The sequence below is a fragment of the Cherax quadricarinatus genome, chromosome 76 (genome assembly GCF_038502225.1).
Source record: "Cherax quadricarinatus isolate ZL_2023a chromosome 76, ASM3850222v1, whole genome shotgun sequence".
Taxonomy (NCBI): Eukaryota; Metazoa; Arthropoda; class Malacostraca; order Decapoda; family Parastacidae; genus Cherax; species Cherax quadricarinatus.
Window position 1 is genome coordinate 16,128,298 of NC_091367.1, and position 22,167 is coordinate 16,150,464.

Here is a 22,167-nt window from a genome sequence, read left to right on the forward strand (position 1 = left end):
TAAAGCGAGGCGTGAGAGACAGGTTGCAGAGTGTTCAGGAAAGACAGGAAGGAGTCTGCTCCCCTGAGTGAATACTGAGGCGCTTGCAACAGCACAAATTAAGCAACGTCTTTGTATTTCATAGAAACTCTACGGAATATTTGATGAGTTGGGAAGGTGCCAAACTCATCACTCAACCCAACCTGAGACATGGAAAGTACCTGAAAGCCGTCACTATCAGGGATCAAAAAGCTGGAAGTTGCATAAAAAACACTTGCATACCTGAGGCTTGATCAGGTTCTGACCCGTCTTAATGAACGACTGTTGACGAATAAACGGAAAGGTGAACGGGAGGCTAGTACCATGGTCCCGGAATTAATAGGTCAAGCGCTTTAAGACTTTAATTGAGAGAGATGAGGATATATTTACCATGAAAACTACTGAGGTTGTGGGAAAGGACGGTTTGGATATATACGGTAGCCAATGACCTCTTTTATTTTAGAAGCGATCAAAATCTTTGACCCAAAACGTTTTCTTATTAATGTTGCAGCAGTTATCTGGTTGATGTGCGTCTAAGGAAATGTGCTCGATTGTGTGTGTGTGTGTGTGTGTGTGTGTGTGTGTGTGTGTGTGTGTGTGTGTGTGTGTGTGTGTGTGTGTGTGTGTGTGTGTGTAACATCTCACTTTTATTCCTTTATTCGGTTCATTTTCCTTGAGTAAATGGCGTTAGTGGAGGAGCACACTGAGTTCTTTTCTTAAAATGCGCATTTAAACGCATGTCTTCTTCCTTCTAGCCAGGTTTGACTCAAATCTGGATTATTGCTCCTCATTCAGTGCTCCGAGAGTCTTGAATATATTGTTGAACTGTATATTTTCATGGACTAGATGGCCCTGCAATGTTCCACTATTCTTAGGTTTTGTATATTTGTCTCAGAACTACAAGTAAATCACTAGGGATGTACATAAGTGTCTGACTATCGTCTTACTTGAGTCAAGGCGCCGTTTACCTTACGGAAAGGTTGGTAATATTACTCTTCAGCTGCTGGTTTTCCTGTTCCATCAGACTGTTCTGTGTGAAAATTTGCTGCTTCTCTTCTTCAATACTCCTTATTCGCTGCTCATTTCTTTCTTTCTCTTCTTGAAGAGCTGCGTTTGTTTCTCGCAACAAGTTGATTTCATCTTCTGTTCTTGAGAGTTGCTCTTCAATGAACGTGTTTGATTCTTGTGTCCTGCTTTTTTCTTGTTTACACAGGAGGTTCTGCCTTTCTAGTTCAACGGTTCTTGATGCTGTCATCTTCCTCTCTTCTTTGGCTTCTGTCACTGCATGTTCCAGGTCTCGGTTCCTCTCCTTCGTCAACCTTGACTCCTCCTTCGCCTCCCGAGTTGCCGAACTCAATCGTCTATTTTCCTCCTCTGTTATTTGCAAGCTGCTGTTCATCTTACTATTTTCCCCCTCAACCAGTTCGATGGCTGCCTTCAAGTTGATGTTTTCTTCCAATACGCGAGTGTTTTCCTCAGTCAGGCGGGTGTTGTCCTGCCTCAGTTTACTGTTTTCTTCTGTCAGTCGAGCGTTGGTCTCAATTACCTGAGTGTTTTCCTCCGCCAGGCGAGTATTGTTCTCTCTCACCAGATCGTTTTCCCCCATCAATAGAGTGTTGTTCTTTATGACTTGAGTGCTCTCCTCTCTCACTTGAGTATTGTCTTCCCTCAGGAGAGAAATTTCATCCATTAGTCGATTGTTTTCCTTCATCAAGCGAAGATTCTTCTCCCACTGTTGGGTGTTTTCCTCCCGCAGGAGTGCGTTGTCCTTCTTTTCCTGAGTGTTTGCCTTCATCACCGACGTGTTTTCCTCCCTCAGAAAAGTGTTGTTCCTCTTTACCAGAGAGTTTTCCTCTCTTAATTCAGCCATGTCCTCCTTAAGCTGTCTATTCTCTGCTTCCAGGGCGTGGTTGACACTGGCCGCTTGCTCCAGTTTCTCCAGCAGGTGGCGCGTTATGTTGTTCTTCTCTTCAATATCTGTAAAGGAATCCAGCATTAATCAGAAATTCAGTTTAGATATAATCATTTTTATGGAAAGTTTGTTAATCAGCTATTAGTGACATCAATTATTCGTGTCATATCAACTATCCGTGTCTCATTTATCAACTATTCGTTGGTCTACATCACCCATTCGTACCCTGCTTTTCCTAGTTTACCCTGTGGAACGTGTTTAACATTTCCTAGTATTTAGGGTCATTATTATCATCATTCTGTTGTATCTCACACTGGCTAAAATTTATTGTTGACTTAAATGAAATGGTTTACATGTATTATTACCTATGGGATTATATTATCAAGCCTGTGCTAATAAGAATGCATCCTAGTCAACGGATTCTTGCCTTCTGGGCCTCTGACTAACTAGTTGTTACAAACACAGCACCAAGTGACTGACGGTCTTAACCCTCAAGCTAATCCGCGTAAGATTATTTCTCTCTAAAGCTCATACTGTATAATCAAAATTACTTTATTTTCCTTTAAAAAGAATCCAATTGTAATATCAGTTCTTGGAGAGACACTAGGATGCCACATGGTTCACTCCACCAGGCCACCTCTGGTGGCCTGGTGGTTAACGCTCTCGCTTCACACGGCGAGGGCCTGGGTTCGATTCCCAGCCAGAGTAGAAACATTGGACGTGTTTCTTTCCACCTGTTGTCTATGTTCCCCATCAGTAAAATGGGTACCTGGGTGTTAGTCGACTGGTGTGGGTCGCATCCTGGGACACTGACCTAAGGAGGCCTGGTCACAGACCGGGCCGCGGGGGCGTTGACCCCCGGAGCTCTCTCCAGATAAACTCGTCCATCTCATACATCTACTCTACTGAGCCCCTTGAAAAAGCCCTCTTTATATAATTGCTAAAGGGGAGAATTAATTCTGCCGGAAATGCTTCGGCATGATAGTGGCTTTCTTTGCACTTGCGAATCAATATTGTAATTAACCATTTTAAATTATGCATGGAAATAGACTCCTTATAACATGTCAGTCACACATTGTAAACTTTGCAAAGAAATAAAAAATTGAATTTGAATAATTAGGCTGAACATCGCAAAAACTGAGGTTAACCTCGGTAAATTTTACAGAAAAAATCATTATTGAAATTAGACTTTTTATATATTTTTATAAATCCATGTTGGTGCAAATGATATTCCAGCAATTATTATAGTGGACCACAACAAAAACAAATTTATATCCCGGTCACTAGCACTATCCCGGTCCACTAGGACTATCCCAGTCTCCATGAATATTCCAGTTGATAGGAATATCCCAGTCACTAGGAATATCCCAGCCACTAGGAATATCTCAGTCACTAGGAATATCCCAAAGGCTAGGTATGTGATTTACTGAACAGGTTGATCGACTGAAGCAAAATAAGTCCCCAGGTCCTGATGAACTTTTTTCAAAGCTTCTCATAGTGGAAAAAATGAAACCTGGTAACCCAATAATTAACCTTTCTTTTTAATTCATCACATGAACCAGGTGTAGTGCCAGAGATATGGAAGATGATTCATGTAATTGGTATCTACAAATCAGAAGATAAATCATTAAAATTAAATTACCTCCCAAGAAGCCTGGTCTCAATAGTAGACAAATTACTAGTCAATTCCTCTTCAAGGGGAGCTCCTTGGCATGGTGAAGAGGCTCTTGGTCTGAGGAATTAGACCTGCTGGTCTCCTTCATCAGACCGAACCTAATTACCCCCCAATCCCCTCTTCCCTATCCCATCCTCCCCATCCTCCCTTTTTCCTTTCCTCCTCCTCCCCTCGTCCCTCCCTTATTCCCTTCCTCTTTTTGGCCTTCTTGATTCTTCCCACAGGCCTACTGGTTCCTAGGTAGGGGCCTCTTCAAGGGGGGCTCCTTGGCGTGGTGAAGAGGCTCTTGGTCTGAGGAATTAGCCCTGTCGGTCTTCTTCCTCAGACCGAACCTAATTACCCCCCATTCTCCCCCCCCCTATCCCATCCTCCCCATCCTCCCCTTTTTCCATTCCTCCTCCTCCTCCCCACCCCTCCCTTTTGCCCTTCCTCTTTTTGGCCTTTGGGATTTCTCCCACAGGCGCACTAGTTCCTAGGTAGGGGAAAGGACACCGGGGTCCATCCCATTCCGTTGAGGTTCTTGGCAGTGGCGTAGTTTGCCGTGGAATCTGGATTGCCTGGGGATGTCCCGATCCCTCTCCAGTATCCCGGAGTAGCTTTGGGTGTCTTTCGGGCGACGGGTGTATCTCTGGAAGCCACCTTTCGGATTCCGGGGGTGGTGGCCGAAGGAGGTATGCTTTGTGGCGGATATCCGGCCGCCCTCTCTTTTGTCCACCGAGGTAGCTCGGCAGATGTGAGGTTGCTATCCCAGATTGCTAGTTTACTGGCATGAAGGGTAGGGTATGGCACGGGTTCCATGCTGCATCTGCGCTACTAGCGGTGCTGAGGTCCTCTTGGGTGCGGAGGGAGATTTCCGGCCCTTTCATTCCTCCTGGGAACTATTCCTCCCCGCTTCCCCCTTTTTTTATTCTTTTTTTTATTTTTATTTTCTTTTCTTTCTTTTTTTTTCTTAAAAAAAAGCAAAGGAGTAACCTAACCATGGCAGCCCTAGTCCATGAACCCACTACCCCTGGGCCCCTTCTTGATACCGCACCCCATTCTGACCCTGCCTTGTGTTTAGACCACTCTTCGGACACTCCTGATGCCCCTGTACCTCTTGCTGGTGCTGTTTCCTCACCCGCTTCAGGTACCGGGGCTTTGACTGACTCCTTCGATTTGTCTGAACTCTGCTCTCCTTTGACTATGCTTCCGGCTTCTCCCTCTACGGTACGGCAATTTTCGAATCGCCCACCCATTTCACGCCGGACCAACTCCGGTCCTACTCCTAAACATCAACGTCAATCTCCTGACGATGCTCCTTCGTTACCTTCCCATTCTACTCGGAAAAGACCGACACGTCAAGCACTCCCTCTCCACGCTCAGTTTCGGACAACACAATGGACTAAATTCTTTACTTTAAGACCGACTTCTTCTTCTGCCTACCTTTCTGACCATAGTATTGGCAAAGCGCTCCTGCGTCATGTTGGTAGAGATATTTCATTTCATGCTCTCAAGAGCGGTATGCGCATCGTCACTGTCCAGAATGCTACCCAAGCTCATGATCTTTCTCTCCTTTCGAATATCGATACTACTCCTATCACTATTGAAAAACATCTTTCTCTCAATTCTTGTAGTGGTACTGTCATTCTGCCCCATACCATAGTCCAACAGAATTTCCAGTCATGTGGCAATGACATTTTTGAACAGCTGGAACTCCAGGATCTCCCAATCCTCAAAGTAGACACTTATGTCCTTCCTGCCCGGGGGCGGACACGTTACCCTTGCAATGTGGCTCGTTTAACTTTTGACAGCCGAGAACTCCCGTCCTCTGTATATGTCGCGGGACATCGGTTACAAGTTCGAAAGGTGATACCTACACTGCAACAATGTAGAAATTGCTGGCGTTTTGGTCACCCAGCGAAATATTGCAGATCTATGGCCGAATGCCCAGTCTGTGGTGCCGACGACCATTCTAATGCATCTTGCAGTCAACCTCCATCTTGCCTTAATTGTAATGAAGCTCACCCTTCGTACTCCCGCCGTTGTCAGGTCTACTTAAATGAACGTGAAATCCATTGCCTCAAAGAGGCAGAAGGTCTCCCTTATGCTATGGCAGTTACTCATCTCCGCCTCCAAGGGAGACTACCCCGTGTTTCTTATTCTCGTGTTTCCAAACATCCCCCCACTTCTGGGGTCCCATCTTCTGCAGCCTCCTCTGTTGTTACCCCTCCCATAGCCACTACGGCACCTAATCCATTTGCTGTCCTTGGCTCTGACGTCCCGACTACAACTCAGTCTGTTCTCACATCTTCGCGTCCTTCCTCACAAGCCCCAGTATCAACAAGACCTCGTACGACACCTAATACCAATCGCCCCTCTACTCAGAAGTCCAAAAAATCCACATTTCTCAAATCTTCTTTGCCCCTTCCTTCCCTTCTTCCACCTCCACACTTTACCTTTCCAGTCTCTGTACCTAGTTCTTCCCCTCTCTCTGGCTCTATTACAAGTGTGGAGATTCACCCTCCTCCTCGTACTATGCCTTCCACCCCCGTCCCCTCCCAAGTTTCTCCCTCTTCTGCCACCTCCCAGGTTTCTGCCTCTTCTGTCCCCCTCCACACTTCATCTCCAGTCCCTTACACTCTTCCCTCCCCCTCTGCTTTGGTACAGTCCATTACTGTTACAATCTTTACTAACCCTCCTCCTTCTATCTCCAATATGGTCTCCCATACATCTTTGAATTCAGAAACACTTGACGCCATTTCAGAATATATTGCAGAGACTAAACCTTCAATGTACACTGATTCACTTCCTGTTCCTTCTCTTCCCTCTCCTCCATCTTCACAACCCCATTCTTCGCAACGCTCCGTTCCTTCGCTACTTGAACGTCTTCCAATGCCACCACACATTGACTTTTCTAACCCCTCTAGTCCGTAGGTGCCTTTACCTACAGATTCCTGGTATTTTCTTAATCGCCAATCATGGCCTATTTACAGTGGAATATCCGCGGCCTCAGGGGTAATCGGGGTGAGCTTCAGATGTTGCTTTCCAGGTTTTCCCCTGTTGGTGCTTGCTTACAAGAACCAAAATTACACTCGGCTGTTTTCCAACCTATCTCAGGCTATAATTTATTGTATTCTTCGGATCCTTTCTCAGATGGGACCTTTAATGAAAGTGCCCTTCTTCTACGCAATGATATTCCGTACTGTCAACTATTTGTCCATACCTCGCTGCATTACACTGCAGCCCGTATCCACTTGAATAAGTGGTTTACAATATGTTCTTTATATCTCTCTCCTTCTCGGGCATTTTCTATCCCAGACTTTGCCTTTCTTGTTTCATCCTTACCACCACCACTTCTGTTACTTGGTGATTTTAATGCCCACCATTTCCTCTGGGGGGGGGGGTCTCATTGTGACTCACGTGGCATCCAGTTGGAGGCTTTTCTCGCCTCTCACCCCCTCCATGTTTTAAATACGGGTACTCCCACCCATTTTGATCCTCGTACTCATACTCTCTCTTGCATCGATCTATCAGTCTGCTCTTCCTCCACTGCACTAGACTTCACCTGGTCTGTTCTACCAGACTTACATGACAGCGATCATTTTCCGATCATTCTTACTTATCCTTCCTATTCACCACCTTTCCGTAGCCCTCGCTGGCAATTTGATCGGGCAAATTGGGATCTTTACTCACACCTCACTGCTTTTAGTGAGGTTCCTTCTTCATCCTCCATTGATGAGCTCCTACACATCTTCTCGACGTCAGTTTATACCGCAGCTTCTCATTCTATACCCCAAAACTCAGGCAGGCATTCTCAGAAGTGCGTGCCTTGGTGGTCTCCTGCTTGTGCTCGTGCAGTACGTTTGAAACGTGCTGCATGGGGCAGGTACCGGTACAATAGAACCGCTGAGAGACTTCTTGATTTTAAGCAGAAGCGTGCGATCGCTCGCCATGTCATCCGTGAAGCTAAACGCACTTGTTGGCGAGACTATGTTTCCACCATCACCTCTGCTTCTTCTATGAGTGCAGTCTGGAAAAAAGTGAGGAAATTGAGTGGTAAATACTCTCCTGACCCGGCTCCTGTTCTACGGGTCGCTGGTGTTGATGTAGCAAACCCTCTCGACGTTGCCATTGAACTTGGCACTCATCTGGTCCGTATTTCCCGAGGGCTCCATCTATGCCCCTCGTTTCTTTCCTCAAAGTCTGCCAGAGAGTTAGTACCCTTGGACTTTTCTTCTCTCAGAGAAGAACAGTATAATGTGCCTTTTACACTTCAAGAACTGGAGGCAACACTCTCAGCTTGCCGATCATCGGCAGCTGGGCCTGACGACATTCATATTCGTATGTTACAACATTTACATCGGTCAGCCCTTGTAGTCCTCTTACACCTCTTCAATCTTATTTGGGCACAAGGAGTTCTTCCCCATCTGTGGAAATCTGCCATTGTTCTCCCTTTCCGCAAACCGGGTACTACAGGACATGATGCCTCCCACTATCGCCCCATCGCTCTTACTAGTGCAGTTTGCAAAGTGATGGAACGTCTCGTAAATCGACGTTTAATGTGGTATTTAGAGACACACAACAGTCTCTCCGCTAGTCAATATGGCTTTCGTAAGGGTCGTTCTACCATAGACCCCTTACTACGCTTGGATACGTATGTTCGTAATGCCTTTGCGAATAATCACTCAGTTATTGCCATATTTTTTGACCTTGAGAAGGCATATGACACAACTTGGAGGTATAATATTTTGGCCCAGGCCCATTCCTTAGGCCTCCGAGGCAATCTACCATCCTTCCTTAAGAACTTTTTAACTGACAGACATTTCCGTGTTCGAGTCAGTAATGTTCTTTCCCCGGACTTCGTCCAAGCTGAAGGTGTCCCTCAGGGATGTGTTCTAAGCACAACACTTTTTCTCCTTGCTATGAATGATTTGGCCTCTGTTCTTCCACCCAATATTTGGTCATCACTCTATGTTGATGACTTCGCTATTGCTTGTGCAGGCACTGACTGTCATCTTATTGCAGTTTCTCTCCAGCATGCGGTCGACCGTGTTTCCACTTGGGCCACCACACATGGGTTTAAATTTTCAAGTACCGAAACTCACCAAATTACTTCCACTAGACGCTCTGTTATCCCCGATCATCCTTTGTATCTCTATGGCTCCCGTATCCCCGAACGTGATAGTCAGGTTTCTAGGCCTTCTCTTTGACCGTCGGTTATCCTGGAAACCTCACATTACCTCTCTGAAGGCAACTTGTCACAGCCGGCTAAACCTTCTTAAAACCCTTGCTCATCTCTCCTGGGGAGCTGATCGTCGAACTCTCCTTCGCCTACATTCAGCCCTCGTTTTATCGAAACTCGATTATGGTGACCAGATTTATTCCGCGGCCTCTCCTGCTACTCTCTCTAGCCTTAACTCTATCCATCACCAAGGATTACATTTGTGCCTTGGTGCTTTTCGCTCTTCCCCTGTTGAGAGCCTCTATGCAGAAGCGAATGTTCCATCCTTGTCTGATCGCCGTGATGCCCATTGCCTTCGCTACTATGTACGCTCTCACGATCTACACAATCCTTCCATTTATAGAATGGTCACCGATATTAGTAGACATTATTCGTTCGCCGCCCCTGTTTGCTCCGTCCCTTTTCTCTTCGCCTACATTCACTCTTGTCTTCCCTTCAGTTACCACCTTTATATGTTCATGTAGCATCTCACTTTTCCCTACCCCCCTGGGAAGTTCCAGCTGTTCGGATCTGTTCTTTCTCACTCCCTTGCTCGAAAGCTCAACTGCCTATGGTGGCTTCCCGCTCTCTTTTTCTTGATCACTTCCACTCCCATTCTCATGCCACCGCTGTGTACACAGATGGCTCTAAGTCTTCAGACGGCGTCGGATTCGCAGCAGTGTTTCCGGACAGCGTCGTGCGGGGGCATTTACTATCTTCAGCTAGCATTTTTACTGCTGAACTGTATGCCATTCTTGCAGCACTTATTCGTATCGCATCTATGCCTGTGTCATCATTTGTAGTAGTCTCAGACTCCCTTAGTGCTCTACAGGCTATACGAAAATTTGATACATCTCATCCCCTAGTTCTCCATATCCAACTTTGGCTACGCCGTATCTCTACCAAACATAAAGATATTGTTTTTTGTTGGGTCCCTGGTCATGTCGACGTACAGGGCAATGAACAGGCAGACACTGCTGCGCGGTCAGCAGTACAAGACCTACCGATTTCCTATCGAGGTGTTCCATTTCTGGACTATTTTGCTGCAATAGCTACCCACCTTCGCACCCGTTGGCAACAACGTTGGTTAACTCTGCTCGGTAACAAACTTCATTCTATTAAACCGAGCATAGGTTACTGGCCGTCTTCTTGTCATCAGTGCCGAGGTTGGGAGACCACTCTCTCCCGCCTTCACCTTGGCCACACTCGTCTTACTCATGGGTATCTCGTGGAGAGGCACCCTGTTCCTCTCTGTGAGCAGTGTCAAGTTCCAGTATCGATTAGCCACATTCTGTTAGACTGCCCTCTCTATCAACGAGCACGCAGAATTTACCTCCAACGTCGTCTTCGTTCTACTACTCTCTCTTTACCTTCCCTTCTTGCTGATGGACCCTCCTTTAATCCTGACTCTCTCATTGACTTCTTGACAACGACTGATTTACTCCACAAACTCTGATGATACTTTTTGCACTCCCCTCAGCCCTTTCTAGTTCAGTCTCTTGCTGCCCTTTACCCTTTCACCATCCACTACCCCGCTGTTATCCATAACCTATTACTCATCCATCTCCCTTTTGCCACCTGATACCCTCGCTTCCTTCCTGCCCTGCAGCGCTGTATAGTCCTTGTGGCTTAGCGCTTCTTTTTGATTATTATAATAATAATCCTAGGTAGGGGGAAGGGTACCGGGGTCAATCCCATTCCGATGAGGTACTTTGCGGTGGTGTAGTTTGCCGTGGAATCTGGATCGCCTGGGGATATCCCGTTCCCTCTCCGGTCTTCCGGGAGTGGCTTTGGGTGTCTTTCGAGCGACGGGTGTATCTCTGGAGGCCGCCTTTTGGATTCCGGGGGTTGTGGCCAAAGGAGGTATGCTTTGTGGCGGATACCCGGCTGCCCTCTCTTTTGTCCACCGAGGTAGCTCGGCAGATGTGAGGTTGCTATCCCGGATTGCTGGTTTACTGGTATGAAGGGTAGGGTATGGCACGGGTTCCATGCCGCATCTGCACTACTTGTGGTGTTGAGGTCTTCTCGGGCACGGAGGGTGATTTCCGGCCCTTTCATTCCTCCTGGGAACTATTCCTCCCCGTTCCCCCCTTCTTTTTTTTCTTAAAAACAAAAAGAAAGAAGTAACCTAACCATGGAAGCCCTAGTCCATGAACCTGCTACTCCCGGGCCCCTTACTGATACCGCACCCTGTTCTGACCCTGCCTCGCTTTTTGACCACTCTTTGGATACTCCTGATGCCCCTGTACCTCTTGCTGGTGCTGTTTCATCACCAGACAAATCGGAGGAGTCAGTCTCGACTGACTCCTCCGATTTGTCTGACCTCCGCCCTCCTTCGACTATGCATCCGCCCTCTCCATCTATAGTGCAGCAATTTTCGAATCGCCAGCCTGTCCCACGTCGGACCAACTCTGGTCCTACTTCTAAACACCAACGACAATCTCCTGATGATGTTATTTCGTTACCTTCCCAATCTACTCGGAAAAGACCGACATGTCAAGCACTCCCTCTCCACGCTCGGTTTCGGACCACACAATGGACTAAATTCTTTACTTTATGACCGACTTCTTCTATTGCCTATCTTTCCGACCACAGTATTGGCAAAGTGCTCCTATGCCATGTTGGTAGAGATATTTCATTTCATGCTCTCAAGAGCGGTATGCGCATCGTCACTGTCCAGAATGCTACACAAGCTTATGATCTTTCTCTCCTTTCACATATCGATACTATTCCTATCACTATTGAAAAACATCATTCTCTCAATTCTTGTAGTGGTACTGTCATTCTGCCCCATACCATAGTCCAACAGAATTTCCAGACATGTGGCAATGATATTCTTGAATAGCTGGAACTCCAGGATTTCCCAATCCTCAAAGTAGACACTTATGTCCTTCCTGCCCGCGGGCAGAGACGATACCCTTGCAATGTGGCTCAATTAACTTTTGACAGCCATGAACTCCCATCCTCTGTTCATGTCGCAGGACATCGGCTACAACTTCGAAAGGCGATCCCTACACCACAACAGTGTAGAAATTGCTGGTGATTTGGTCACCCAGCGAAAAATTGCAGATCTAAAGCCGAATGCCCAGTCTGTGGTGCCGACGACCATTCTAATATGTCTTGCAGTCGACCTCCCTCTTGCCTTGTCATGAGGCTCACCCTTCGTACTCTTGCCATTGTCAGGTCTACTTAAATGAGCGTGAAATCCATTGCCTCAATGAAGCAGAAGGTCTTCCTTATACTATGGCAGTTTCTCATCTCCGCCTCCAAGGGAGACTACCCCGTGTTTCTTATTCTCGTGTTTCAAAGCGTCCCCCCACTTCTGGGGTCCCATCTTCTGCAGCCTCCTCTGTTGTTACCCCTCCCATAATCACTCCTGTATATAATTCTTTTGCTCTCCTGGGCACAGACGTCTCTACTTCAACACCTCAGTCTGTTCTGACATCTTCAAGCTCTCACTCACAAGCCCCAGTATCGGCAAGATCTCGTACGACACCACCTACCAATCGCCCCTCTACTTCTCAGAAGTCCAAAAAATCCTCTTTGCTCAAATCTTCCTTGCCCTCTCCTTCCCTTCTTCCGCCCCCACATTTTACCTTTCCAGTCTCTGTACCTGGTTCTTCCCCTCTCACTGGTTCTATTACAAGTGTGGAGGTTCACCCCCCTCCTCGTTCTGTGCCTCTCTCCCCTGTCCCCTCCCAAGTATCTCCCTCTTCTGCCTCCTCCCAGGTTTCTGCCTCTTCTGTCCCCTCCCACACTTCTCCAGTTCCCAACATGCTTTTGTCCCCCCCTACTTTAGTCCAGTCAATTACTGTCCCAGTCTTTACTCACCCTCCTTCTTCTGTCTCCAATATTGTCTCCCATACAACGTCTTTGAATTCAGAAACACTTGACGCTATTTCAGAATATATTGCAGAGACTAAACCTTCAATGGACAATGATCCACCTCCTGTTCCTTCGCTTTCCTCTCCTCCATCTCCACATCTCCGTTCTTCGCAACGCTCCGTTCCTTCACTGCTTGAATGTCTTCAGATGCCACCACACGTTGGGTTTTCTAACCCCTCTAGTCCAAAGGTGCCCTTCCCTACGGATTCCTGGTACTTTCCCCGTTGCCAATCATGGCCTATTTACAGTGGAATATCCGCGGCCTCAGGGGTAATCGCGGTGAGCTTCAGATGTTGTTTTCCAGGTTTTGCCCTGTTGGTGTTTGCTTACAAGAACCAAAATTACACTCAGGTGTTTTCCAACCTATCTCAGGCTATAATTTATTTTATTCTTCGGGTCCTTTCTCAGATGGGACCTTTAATGAAAGTGCCCTTCTTCTACGCAATGATATTCCGTACTGTCAACTATTTGTCCATACCTCGCTGCATTACATTGCAGCCCGTATCCACTTGAATAAATGGTTTACAATATGTTCTTTATACCTCTCCCTCCTTCTCGGGCATTTTCTATCCCAGATTTTGTTACTTGGCGATTTTAATGCCCACCATTTCCTCTGGGGGGCTCATTGTGACTCACAGGTATCCAGTTGGAGGCTTTTCTCGCCTCTCAACCCCTCCATGTTTTAAATACGGGTACCCCCACCCATTTTGATCTTCGTACTCATACTCTCTTGCATCGCTATATCGGTCTGCTCTTCCTCCACTGCACTAGACTTCGCCTGGTCTGTTCTACCGGACTTACATGACAGCAATCATTTTCCAATCATTCTTACTTCTCCTTCATATTCACTACCTTTCCGTAGCCCTCGCTGGCAATTTGATCGGGCAAATTGGGACCTTTACTCGCACCTCACTGCTTTTAGTGAGGTTCCTTCTTCATCCTCCATTGATGAGCTCCTACACCTCTTCTCGACGTCAGTTTTAACCGCAGCTTCTCATTCTTTACCCCAAACCTCAGGCAGGCATTCTCAAGTGCGTGCCTTGGTGATCTCCTGCTTGTGCTCGTGCAGTACGTTTGAAACGCGCTGTATGGGGCAGGTACTGGTACAATAGAACCGATGAGAGACTTCTTGATTTTAAGCAGAAGCGTGCAGTCGCTCGCCATGTCATCCGTGACGCTAAACGCACTTACTGGCGAGATTGTTTCCACCATCACCTCTGCTTCCTCTGTGAGTGCAGTCTGGAAAAAAGTGAGGAAATTAGTGGTAAATACTCTCCTGACCCGGCTCCTGTTCTACGGGTCGCCGGTGTTGATATAGCAAACCCTTTTGACGTTGCCATTGATATTGGCACTCATCTGGTTCTTATTTCCCGGGGGCTCCATCTATGCCCCTCGTTTCTTTCCTCAAAGTCTGCCAGAGAGTTAGTACCCTTGGATTTTTCTTCTCTCAGAGAAGAACAGTATAATGTGCCTTTTACACGTCGGGAACTGGAGGCAACACTCTCAGCTTGCCGATCATCGGCAGCTGTGCCCGATGACATTCATATTCGGATGTTACAACATTTACATCAGCCCTTACAGCCCTCTTACACCTCTTCAATCTTATTTGGTCACAAGTTCTTCCCCAGCTGTGGAAATTTGCCATTGTTCTCCCTTTCCGCAAGCCAGGTACTACAGGACATGATGCCTCCCACTATCGTCCCATTGCTCTTACTAGTGCAGGAACGTCTGGTAAATCGACGTTTAATGTGGTATTTAGACACACAACAGTCTCTCCACTAGTCAATATGGCTTTCGTAAGGGCCGATCTACCATAGACCCCTTACTACGCTTGGATACTTAAGTTCGTAATGCCTTTGCGAATAACCACTCAGTTATTGCCATATTTTTTGACCTTGAGAAGGCATATGACACAACTTGGAGGTATAATATTTTGGCCCAAGCCCACTCCTTAAGCCTCCGAGGCAATCTACCATCCTTCCTTAAGAACTTTTTAACTGACAGACATTCCCGTGTTCGAGTCAGTAATGTTCTTTCCCCGGAATTTGTCCAAGCTGAAGGTGTCCCTCAGGGATGTGTTCTGAGCACAACACTTTTTCTCCTTGATATAAATGATTTGGCCTCGGTTCTTCCATCACTCTATGTAGATGACTTCGCTATTGCTTGTGCAGGCGCTGACTGTCACCTCATTACAGTTTCTCTCCAGCATGCGGTCGACCGTGTTTCCAATTGGGCCACCACGCATGGGTTTAAATTTTCCAGTACCAAAACTCGCCAAATTACTTTCACTAAAAGCTCTGTCATCTCCGATCATCCTCTGTACCTCTATGGCTCCCGTATCCCTGAACGTGATACAGTCAGGCTTCTAGGCCTGCTCTTTGACCGTAGGTTATCCTGGAAACCTCACATTACCTCTCTAAAGGCAACTTGTCACAGCCGGCTGAACCTTCTTGAAACCCTTGCTCATCTTTCATGGGGAGCTGATCGTCGAACTCTCCTTCGCCTACATTCAGCCCTCATTTTATCGAAACTCGATGATGGTGACCAGATCTATTCAGCGGCCTCTCCTGCTACTCTCTCTAGCCTTAACCCCATCCATCACCAAGGATTACGTTTATGCCTTGGTGCTTTTCGCTCTTACCCTGTTGAAAGCCTCTATGCAGAAGCGAATGTTACATCCTTGTCCGATCGCCGTAATGCCCATTGCCTTCGCTACTATGTACGCTCTCATGATCTCCGCAATCCTTCCATTTATAGAATGCTCACCGATATTAGTAGACATTATTTGTTCGCCGCCCCTGTTTGCTCCGTCCCTTCTCTTTACGCCTACATTCGCTCTTGTCTTCCCTTCAGTTACCACCTTTATATGTTCATGTAGCATCTCACTTTTCCCTACCCCCCTGGGAAGCTCCAGCTGTTCGGGTCTGTTCTTTCTCACTCCCTTGCTCGAAAGCCCAGCTGCCTATGGTGGCTTCCCGCTCTTTCTCATGCCATCGCAGTGTACACAGATGGCTCTAAGTCTTCTGACGGCATCGGATTCGCAACAGTGTTTCCGGACAGCATCGTGCGAGGGCATTTACTATCTTCGGCTAGCATTTTTACTGCTGAATTGTATTCCATTCTTGCAGCACTTATTCGTATCGCATCTATGCCTGTGTCATCATTTGTAGTTGTCTCAGACTCCCTTAGTGCTCTTCAGGCTATACGGAAATATGATGCACCTCACCCCCTAGTTCTCCGTATCCAACTTTGGATACGCCGTATCTCTACCAAGCGTAAAGATATTGTTTTTTGTTGGGTTCCTGGTCATGCTGACGTACAGGGCAATGAACAGGCAGGCACTGCTGCGCGGTCAGCAGTACATGACCTACCAATTTCATATAGAGGTGTTCCACTTCCGGACTATTTTGCTGTAAGAGCTACTCACCTTCACACCCGTTGGCAATAACGTTGGTCAATTCTACTCGGTAACAAGCTTCATTCTTTTAAACCGAGCATAGATTACTGGCCGTCTTCTTGTCATCAGTGTTGAGGTTATGAGACTACTCTCTCCCGCCTTCGCATTGGCCACACTCATCTTATCCTGGGTGTCTCATGGAGAGGCACCCTGTTCCTCTCTGTGAGAAGTGTCAAGTTCCAGTATCGATTAGCCACATTCTGTTAGACTGCCCTCTCTATCAACGAGCACGCAGAATTTACCTCCAACGGCGTCTCCGCTCTACTACTCTCTCTTTACCTTCCCTTCTTGCTGATGGACCCTCCTTTAATCCTGACTCTTTCACTGACTTCTTGACAACGACTGATTTACCCCACAAACTCTGATGATACCTTTCGCACTTCCCTCAGCCCTTTCTACCTCAGTCTCTTGCTTCCCTCTACCCTTTCACTATCCACTACTCCTCTGTTCTCCGTAACCTATTACTCGTCCATCTCCCTTTTGCTACCTGAAACCCTCGCTTCCTTCTTGCCCTGCAGCGCTGTATAGCCTTTGTGGTTTAGCGCTTCTTTTTTATTATAATAATAATACTTGTTAATTATAGCCAGAATAATAATCCACCTGGAATAGTCAGGATCCTGGAATGGCATGCATCCTGGCCAGCATCCTGGAATGACTAGAATAGCTTCCAACACCCCTTAGTGGCGTCGCTTCAGTCACTAAAGTACCTCTTAATTCGATAAAGGCGAAGAGTGATATTCAAGGGTGATATTCAGTGGGATAGTGATTTTCTGTTGTACATCCCAAACCACAGATACCATAAATCAGGTAGAGAGTGATTAGAGAGTAGAGAATAAGTTATACCATTTGAAAACCATAGCGTATTTTTTTCAATAGATTCCCCAGAGTTTTGGAGTTTTTCTTTGATGTGTTTTGAATGTGTGTTGAATTTCAGGTTGCACTCAGTATCTTTCTGTATGTAAATTATTTATTTTTACTGAGACGAATATTTTTAGCATTATTCCTGAATAACATGACGGTTTTGTGAATGATGAATATAAATCTGTTGGCTGCCATGCAGGTAAAAAACCTTAACAAGCTCCTTGTTGACCGTGCTTTTCAGGACAACGGGATCTGGATGGGGTTGCTCTTGGGATGCGTTTGGTAGGTATATAAAGGTGAAGAATAATAGGTCAATGATGCTACCTTGAGGCACTCCTATGTTGATAGTTTTTGTTACTGAGGTATTGTCATTGGCTGCCACATGTGACGTCTGTCAGTAAGAGTTTTTGACATCTGATTCCATAATATTCTAGCGTCATCAGGAAAATATTGTCAATAGTGTCAAAAGCTTTCCTTAAATCAGTAAAAAAAAAGCCCATTGGATATTCATTATTTTCCAAAGATGAATAGACAGAGATCAGCATTTATAAGATGGAGCATCATACGTACTTTTTCCTGACCTGATGCCAAACTAGTAAGGGCTTAAAGGATGTTCTGTTTGACAATAAATGCATATAATCGTTTCTGTATTGTCTTCCAAAGATTTTAGACGAAAATAACAATTTAAAGACTGGTCTATAGTTGTGAATTTGTTAGGTTTCCATTTTTATTGGGGGGGGGGAACACGATCTACTAGAGAGTTTTGATTACATGAGATTTGTTAGAGTTGAAGTGAGAGGTGAAAGCACATTTGCAGCTTTCTAACACACGAATAGTGGTATACCACTTTATTGCCAGCTTTGTTTTTCAGTGAATTTATTTTTGAAGTTATCTAAACCTGAGAAATGGACTTTATTATTCTTGTATGGTTAGACGCTATAACTATTAAGTCATTAAGTTTATTTTCTCTATCAACAATACGGCTGGAAGGTTCATAGGATTTGCTTAGTACAATTTCTTTGATATTAACGATATTTATATGAACTCAGTATATGAGAGAGAGCGTTTTCCAGTTTTTTTTATATATCTCCCTTTACATTTGTATCCTGGTTTTATAATACAGTTATTTAGATAGTTATTTAGATTTCCGTAAAAGCAAGTTAAGCTTTTTTTGTTAGTTCTCTTGGAATTAAACTCATTCTTTATTGTTTTTCCTAAGTAAGATTCTTGTCAATGGAGTGGTTAGCCAAACACTGCAATCTTTTTATTGTTTTTTATAGAGGCATTGAATTATTTGGTTGAAACTTAAAGTGAATAACTTGCTTAATGAATTATCTCTGCCAATCGGTCGTACTTATTGATATAAAATTAATCACAAACTTTATCATGGGGCATGAAAGAGATATTATAAGTGTCAACTGGCTATTTAGTTATGTTAAGAATGAGGAAGGTTGGGTAATGATCAGATGTGTTGTCAGTGATATTTTTCAGCTCTTAGATGAGTTGTTACATTTGTTCTAATGTGGACAAGAGAATATGCAGATATCTTAGATATTATCTTGAGTCTGTTTGAGTACAATGTATTGTTTAGGAAGCTAGCTATTTGTGGATCTGTCTGGATGAGATTGATGTCAGTTACCATCAATTAAGTAATGCTTGTTTTTGTAATAAAGTTGGTAGAATTACCGACAATATGTAAAGTAAAAGGACACAAGTGCAACTAATGTGACATTTATTGTGGCAACGTTTCGCTCTCCAGGAGCTTTATTGTATTGTTTGCAATGGCTTGATAAAGCCCCTGGAGAGCGAAGCATTGCCACAATAAATGTCACATTAGTTGCACTTGTTGATTTTTAAGTTTACAGTGTGTGATTTAGTCTTTATACGCTAAAGAGCTTGTGTTGATATGTAAAGTTCTGCAAACAGCTCTTACTGCTAATGAGGCACTAATATTTTTAGACGAAAATTAAGCAAGTATGTATTTCTCTTGCTCAACGCTGCTACATGTGTGTATCGCATCATTTTTGTACAATACATTGCAACGCCACCTGTCTTTCGATTATGTCATTAAAGACTATGCACCTAGCTAAGCTATGGATGACAGAGTCGTGTTTCAACCAGGTTTGTCAGAATAATGAAAAAGTTAGCAAAGTGACTCAAGGAGTGTCTGTTATCATCATGGTGTTTACGTAGGAATACATGGATCATTGACCTGTTATAATGATTGTCCTAACATCGTGGTGGATTATATACCACTGCCATAATTGTGGAGAAATTTTCTCCAGGAGGGGGGTATCAGCCCCCCTTCAGCCCCTTTCAGCCCTTTCAGCCCTGAGGGGCCCAGCCCTCTCAGAAGGGGCAAGCGTCTAGTTTACTGCTACAGTGAGTAATTGATCGCAGATGCAGTACGAGTATGCGACGTGGTCAAGCGACCGCTGCTCCTTGCAGTCCAGTGTTGCAGAGTGTATTTTAATAAGAGACAGTACATCTCTTACTTTAGCAGGACAATTAAGGAAAATCCTGCTCCCACTTTATTACCATAGTAAAGATAGTGGACATTGTTGTCTATGCTTAAGACAGCAAGATTTAAACATTCTGCTTTGCTTCATCGAGGAAGTGGCAAGGAAGCAAAAGTACTAGGTCAGCTTTTCCTTTGTGCTAGGGGAGTAACAGCGTGGGGTGCTGTGGCGTCTTCAGATTACTTTTGACTCTACTGAGAGTGACACTGACGCCAGGATAACCAACAAAGAACGATCTGTGCGTTAGTGTGAACAAAGTGTCTCATAAAACACGATGAACACTTAAGAGAAGTGTGATCAGCTTCTTTAGTGATAAGATTGTGAACAATAAAGACAAATCTTGTGGAACATAGTGTACCAGTGTGCGTTTTCCTAGATTATGGAAGACGTGGACATCCAAGGACACTTCAGCTTCTATCAAGTCACCGATATCTGTCGAAGGTGTGAAGAACACCATAGCTCATGCTACAAGAGCAAGGTAGGTTACGAATTTCTTGTAGTACGGGGGACTGCACAGTTCTTGAGTCGCAAGGAGTTTGTAATCAACCTGTAGTCGGCAGTAAGGTGCGGACTTTTGAGTCCAAACAAGTATGTAATTTGTCAGCAATCAGTGAATGAAATATGCTGACATAACACCCCATAGGGGTAATTTATAATCTTACAAATTATAAATCTTTACAGCCCATTGAGAGATGACTTCGACAGCTTCCCAAGACCTCGTCTGCAGGGGCAGCTGTGCAGGTGATGAGCTGTCTTTCTAAGTTAAGTACAAACTCTTTAAACTTAGCTGGTAATGCCATTTCTCAACATATTGGTCGTGCTCGAAGCGGATAAAGGCCACACTGTGGTCCAAATATGTTGTACTACAGTGTGCAAATAACCTACGAGCCAAGGTCCTTCGAAAAAAGCTGTAAAACTAGTGTTTTACAATATAAATCAGTATAAATGAGTCCCTCCAGACTCAATCACAGAGAATGGGCAGCCAAAAGAAAACGGGCGCTCACCCAGCGTTCACCCAAAGAAAACGGGAGCTGGGTGACTCACCCAACAAGAAAACGGGGGATGGCACCCGGCATCCACTGCTCCAAACTCGAAGAAGTGCTGACTAAGACAACAACAACCCAAGTGATGTTCGGTTTGTCTGAGTGAATATACACATAGTGTTTATAATATTTATAGACAGAAATTAAGAGACAAGATTGTGTTAAAGTTTGTTTCTTATAGATATACCTGTTATATTAAAGGAAATTATATATAAAGTGTAAGCTTTCAAATATATATTAACAGTGACATTTATATATGTGTAAGTAATATTCACGTGTGATTTACAGTTATAAAGTGACATTTATAGTGTATAATGAATGAAGTGTATAACGTTATTTACGATTAATCATCGTGGTCAGGCTGACACGGCAAACTCAAGCCATATACACCAGCCATATGTACTCTGTACCCTTCATGGTCATTGACCCTGAGATTAAGCTTAGTAGGTCAGTAGTGTCTTGACTCGATTATTGCTGACTTAAGCATAGAAACTCAGCTGTTTATAGCAGTACAGTGTTTTTTAAACACTCTAAGTGTGGTGCTAGAATTTTCAGTATACCATTAAAATGGCTTGTTTGAAAACTCAGTTTCAATCTTTACAGACTAAGATTACACAATTAGAAAATCTAATTTCAGTCTGTATAGAATTAACTCAAGATACAAACATAGATATTGATCTTGAGGTCAAATTTGAATTACTTACACAACGTCTGGAAATAATTAATTCAGACTATACACATTATGAAAATAAATTTCTTGAATCAGACCCATCTGAGGATGAAATTAAAAATGTTTTGGATACATTTAGTAATCAACAATTAAGGTGGACAGGAGTACAGGCTATCTGCCGTAAAACTCTGTCACAGAGACCTACTGTAACTAGTGGTCAAACACCTGTTACACCTGTAACAACAAGTGTCCCATTACCAAGCTTACCTACATTGTCATTACCTATTTTCCAAAGTCATAATTATGAAGAATTCATTAGTGGTTTTCAATCCATAGTAAATTCACGAACTGACATAGATGAGATTGCTAAGTTCAATTATCTTAAATGTCTTGTGAAGGGAGAACCCTATGAACCGATTAAGTCATTTCCGGTGGTTAAAGGCAATTATCAAATAGCCTTACATGTCTTAGCAGACAATTACTTTGATGATGACAAGGCTAGAGTTAGACATGCAGTCTTAATATCAAGCTTGAAGCTACCCAAACATTGTTTTTCAGACTTACAGGCATTTAGAATCACATTAGACAATAGTCTCAGATCTCTAGATGCTAAATATGACCTAAGACAATGTGATTGGTTTATCAGTGGTATTGTACAAGATAAGTTGTCACCACAAACTATTGAACGATTAAATATTATGTTCAATAAACGCTATTTCACTTGTGAGGAAATTAGCAATGGTTTACAAACAATTGTTTCATGCATGCAAGCAACGAGACAAGATGAAAAATCCACAAATCCAGTGGATAATAAATCTTCAACTCAGTATAAAAAGAGCATACCTACTCCCACTAAACCACAGAATGGGAAATCCCATATAGGCATTTATCAAGCTGTGAATACAACAAACAGTAAACAGACTGTCA

General features: G+C 44.4%; 1 protein-coding gene and 1 long non-coding RNA gene across 2 annotated transcripts in view; one reads left to right on the forward strand and one right to left on the reverse strand.

Moving 5' to 3' along the window:
• The window catches only part of LOC138854974 (uncharacterized), a 131,009-nt gene that overhangs the window by 33,570 nt on the left and 75,272 nt on the right, over positions 1–22,167 (forward strand). The window lies entirely within an intron of this gene.
• LOC128703715 (angiopoietin-4-like) overlaps positions 1–22,167 on the reverse strand; it is a 55,707-nt gene that overhangs the window by 23,951 nt on the left and 9,589 nt on the right. Inside the window, exon 3 of the mRNA XM_070101330.1 lies at positions 987–1,995. Within this exon, the coding sequence (XP_069957431.1) occupies positions 987–1,995 (1,009 nt within the window). The remainder of the gene's footprint in view (positions 1–986; positions 1,996–22,167) is intronic.